The 4,165-nt window shown below is 29.6% G+C and overlaps 1 protein-coding gene across 1 annotated transcript; it reads left to right on the top strand.

Moving 5' to 3' along the window:
- The first annotated feature begins 578 nt into the window (after positions 1-578).
- On the top strand, positions 579-3,346 carry LOC111617340. Its single transcript, XM_023358643.1, has 2 exons — positions 579-947; positions 2,859-3,346. The coding sequence occupies exons 1-2, from the start codon at positions 691-693 to the stop codon at positions 3,199-3,201; spliced, it is 600 nt and encodes a 199-aa protein (XP_023214411.1). The 5' UTR covers positions 579-690; the 3' UTR covers positions 3,202-3,346.
- Positions 3,347-4,165: the final 819 nt, after the last annotated feature.

Genomic DNA, 4,165 nt, shown 5'->3' with positions numbered 1-4,165 from the left:
AGAAGAGAGTTATCGAATTGCGGAAATGGAATCGTAGAAGAAGGAGAATCTTGCGATTGTGATTCTTCAACAGAAAATTGCACAGCTGTTCACAAATGTTGCAGAATTAATGAATATCCGTCTCAGTGTACACTGAGAAATGGCATGTTTTGTTCACCTAGCAAAGGACAATGCTGTGACGAAAATTGCGATATTATAGAATATAGCAAAAGGCAACCATGTTTCAGTAACATAGAATGCTTTAATGNAAAAACTTCGTAAAGCAATCAAGTAAATTTTAAAAATATTTTACAGTTTAATATTATTTATGAAATGAATTAAAATCTATTTATATTTATTCACTATAAATTTAATTTTGTATTGTTATTTTTCTAACTAGGAATAAAAACGTGTCTGTTGAGAAGAGAGTTATCGAATTGCGGAAATGGAATCGTAGAAGAAGGAGAATCTTGCGATTGTGATTCTTCAACAGAAAATTGCACAGCTGTTCACAATTGTTGCAGAATTAATGAATACCCGTCTCAGTGTACACTGAGAAATGGCATGCTTTGTTCACCTAGCAAAGGACAATGCTGTGACGACAATTGCGATATTATAGAATATAGCAAAAGGCAACTATGTTTCAGTAACATAGAATGCTTTAATGTTACTACGTTTTGCGATGGAATTTCTTCATTTTGTTCCGGTTTAATGCAACCAGACGGGACGCCTTGCAGACAAAATTCTCGAACCTGTCACAAGGGACAATGCAAAAGCAACGTCTGTCTCGATCACGGTATGAAACCTTGCCAATGTAAGACTCGTCATTCGGAATGTCATATTTGTTGTATGAATGAAACGAATACATGTCGAAGCGCAAAAGAGTTACAACTTTTTCCATCTAAACACGAAGTTTATGTAAAAATTCCAGGAACTTCTTGTGATAATGGATACGGAATGTGTTTCAGGTAAGTTTTACTAAGTAGAGAAATGATATAATTTCGTAATTAATTGAAATATGTGATAGTTTTACGATAATTTTCATTTTTTAAATACGTTATGACCCTCGATGGGTCATAACGTATTTAAAAAATGTACCTAAGTATATATATATGGAAGCACAGAGTGTCTGAAAATGAGATGAATACAGTCGACCCCCCTATAAGATCATTGATTTTTCCGTTTTATCTGAATTACATGTTGTACGAGTCACTTAGATTTTACAAATACGTGTGCCGGACTGTGAATGGCTCACATATTTGTAAAATCTAAGTGACTCGTACAACATGTAATTCAGATAAAACGGAAAAATCAATGATCTTATAGGGGGGTCGACTGTAGTCACTTTAGTCGCATACAATAAATTAGTTAAATGAGGATTAATGATTGCATCCATTCTTAATGGCTTTCGGTATTCTTAAAATAATTTTTAAATATGTATTAGTTAAATAATGTTTATGTCACATTGAACTTTAACGAGAAAGTATACTTATTCGCACTTCAATGGTGACGTTGTAGATTATCTATATTTTATAAATTACATTATACAAAGAAATTTTGAATAAAATTGAATCATATTAATGAACTGTGTAAATTTTTCTACTATATTAAAAACTTCACAAATACACTGCAATGTTCAGGAACCATAAAACTCTTCGCGGAAAACAAATAGTTCGGGAGTTAATTTTCCAGCCTCAACTCCACAAATATAACTTACATACAATTAAAAAATCAGGTTGCGTAACTTTCCCGGTTGTTGTGAGTTTTTATTTTAAAAAATAACTTTTATATGCATAAGCAAAATAAATAAAATTATGTTGCGTCGTCTGTTATGAGATTTTGGTATAAAAAATTTTCATATTTTTAATTACTATAAAATTACAAAAACTTTTAAATTTTTAGGATAGGGATGAGATTTGTTTAAAAAGTGCGAATATTAATAACGAAAGAATTCTTCATAAAGTCCTACCTACCCCTTTCGAGTTATATTACATCACTACCTCTCTCTCTCCCCACCCTCTCGACCTTTCACCACCAAAATTTAAGACGAACAATGCCTCTTATACACAAGCTGCAGTGCCAAATTTCGTTACTTAATATTCACTACATTCTGAGATATTAAACAAAATAGACAGCAACACACACATACATATACACAGAATATTATTGTCAGTGTTTTTTACTTTCTCGAGTTCAGGAGGTGTTAAAATGTGAAGATTTGTAAAAAAAAACTCGAAGGTTCAAATTTGGCACGATTTTAAAACAAAATCGCAAGCAGGACCAAAATAAGACTTATCAGTTAAATAGGTTTAATAAATTGTCACATTGTACACTACATGAACACAGTGGTAGTAGTATTGATAAATTTTCAATTTTGTTCATTGCTCCTTCCGTTCTTGAGCTACTGGATACCCACCTTTTGTCCTACAAAAACAGTATATAAGCTATGTAGCAATATTATTGTGTTAATAAGCCTTCATTACACGCATTGTAATTTTACTTCGATTTAACCTGTATAAACATATTTAATTAAATTTGTATAACAAAATGTATTTTTTATTGTATCAGATCCTAAACAACAAATCGGTTTTCCACGATTTTTATATCAAAAATCTGTAAAAATTTAGCCATTGAAGAATTAAAATTGTAAAATAGAATCATTCAGTGCAAAAGTAGAACTATTAGTTTGGGGATGCCTCCCTATTGTGGGCCAAGGGAAGACATATTTCTAGATGCGCCTCCGTATATCTATCAATTTAAATCAGTTGTTTGATTACAATTGATAAATTTTCGAAAACTTTTTTATTCTTATCATGACGATTTTAAGCTAAGTATTTTGTAGCGTAAAAATGTTACTTATCACGTATATTACTTTTCAGAAATGGATCTTGTATAAGTAAAACTATATGGAAGATGTATAGCTTTTGGAATTACTTTACACCTCTACCGTTCTTACTAATTATTGTTATTGGCATAAGTTGTTTCCAAAGTCATCAACACGAAAGACCGAGTATAGAGATATTAATGAAAAAGTATCCTTTAAGAAAGAAGGAAGGAAAACCTGAAATGAAACGGAAAGTAAGGAAACCTAAACGGAAAATTACGAAAAAGCATCGTTTAAGAGAGAAGCAAGAAAATCCCGAAATGAAACTAAAAGTAAAAAAGAAACCCAAAAGGAAAATAAATAAGATAAAGAATAATGTCTTAAAACCTAAAGAATGATGTCCATTTCTTGAACTTTACAACATTTGAGTAATATACGACAGCATAAAGAGGTATTGAACACTTGAATTAAATACCCTTTCACTTTTATATGTAATTGTATTCTATAATGTTTGAGTGATAAAAATAATAAAAGAAACTTGAATTTTCTTTATATTCAGCTGTGAGTTTCTTGAAATCTCGAAAAATTACATAATATTATATTTAAATTTATATTTATAAAATAAGTAAACGTTCAATAATATTTCCTGTAAATAAATAAATATAAAATAAACAAAAAATTTCAGTTAACATTATTAAAACAAAGCAATTTTAGTTAGTTATCATGCAAATGTAAAATAGTACGCAAGTTTGTTATAAATGCCGGTAAGTATAAATTTGTTAAAATAAATTGTTGCAGAAATTTAAATTATTTGATGTGACACGAATAAAGAATATTCTGGTTATTTCGTCAGTACAGCTGGAGAGAAAGTTTTTGTTTTATAAGTGATTATATATATATATATATATTGTTTGTAAATAAAGATAAAGACACAGTCGTTCCAAAAATTTTTTTTGAAAACCACCATTTTATTACGTGTTATAGAATAAAACTTTAGACGACCAGACTTTTCTTTATATGCTACTCGACCGTCCAGTTAAAACATTCCTTAAAAACACCAAAAAATTATCCAAGTTTAGAAAATTGATTATTTATATTCAATTTTATATACTAGAACATTTCAGCAAATTTGCCTCAAGCATTCACGATAATTAAATCATCATCAGACAAACAAACGAAATGGAATAAGAACGCAACATTGTTAAAACAAAGCAATTTTAGTTAGTTAAAACATTGTTAAAACAAAGCAATTTTAGTTAGTTATGCAAATGTAAAATAATACGCAAGTTTGGTATAAATGCCGGTAGGTATAAATTTGCTAAAATAAATTGTTGCAGAAATTTAAATTTCTTGATGTGACAC

This window comes from Centruroides sculpturatus, unplaced genomic scaffold (assembly GCF_000671375.1).
Source record: "Centruroides sculpturatus isolate CEXI.00-Female unplaced genomic scaffold, Cexi_2.0 scaffold5591, whole genome shotgun sequence".
Taxonomy (NCBI): domain Eukaryota; kingdom Metazoa; phylum Arthropoda; class Arachnida; order Scorpiones; family Buthidae; genus Centruroides; species Centruroides sculpturatus.
The sequence above is the reverse complement of the archived record's forward strand: the minus strand, read 5'-3'. Positions and strand labels throughout refer to the sequence as shown.

What these genes read in the sequence shown, in the direction of transcription:
- LOC111617340 (XM_023358643.1), top strand. Translation starts at nt 691, where the DNA reads ATGCAACCAGACGGGACGCCTTGCAGACAAAATTCTCGAACCTGTCAC. An exon ending in GGATACGGAATGTGTTTCAG is followed by an intron (nt 948 to 2,858) that starts GTAAGTTTTACT and finishes ATTACTTTTCAG; the next exon opens with AAATGGATCTTGTATAAGTA.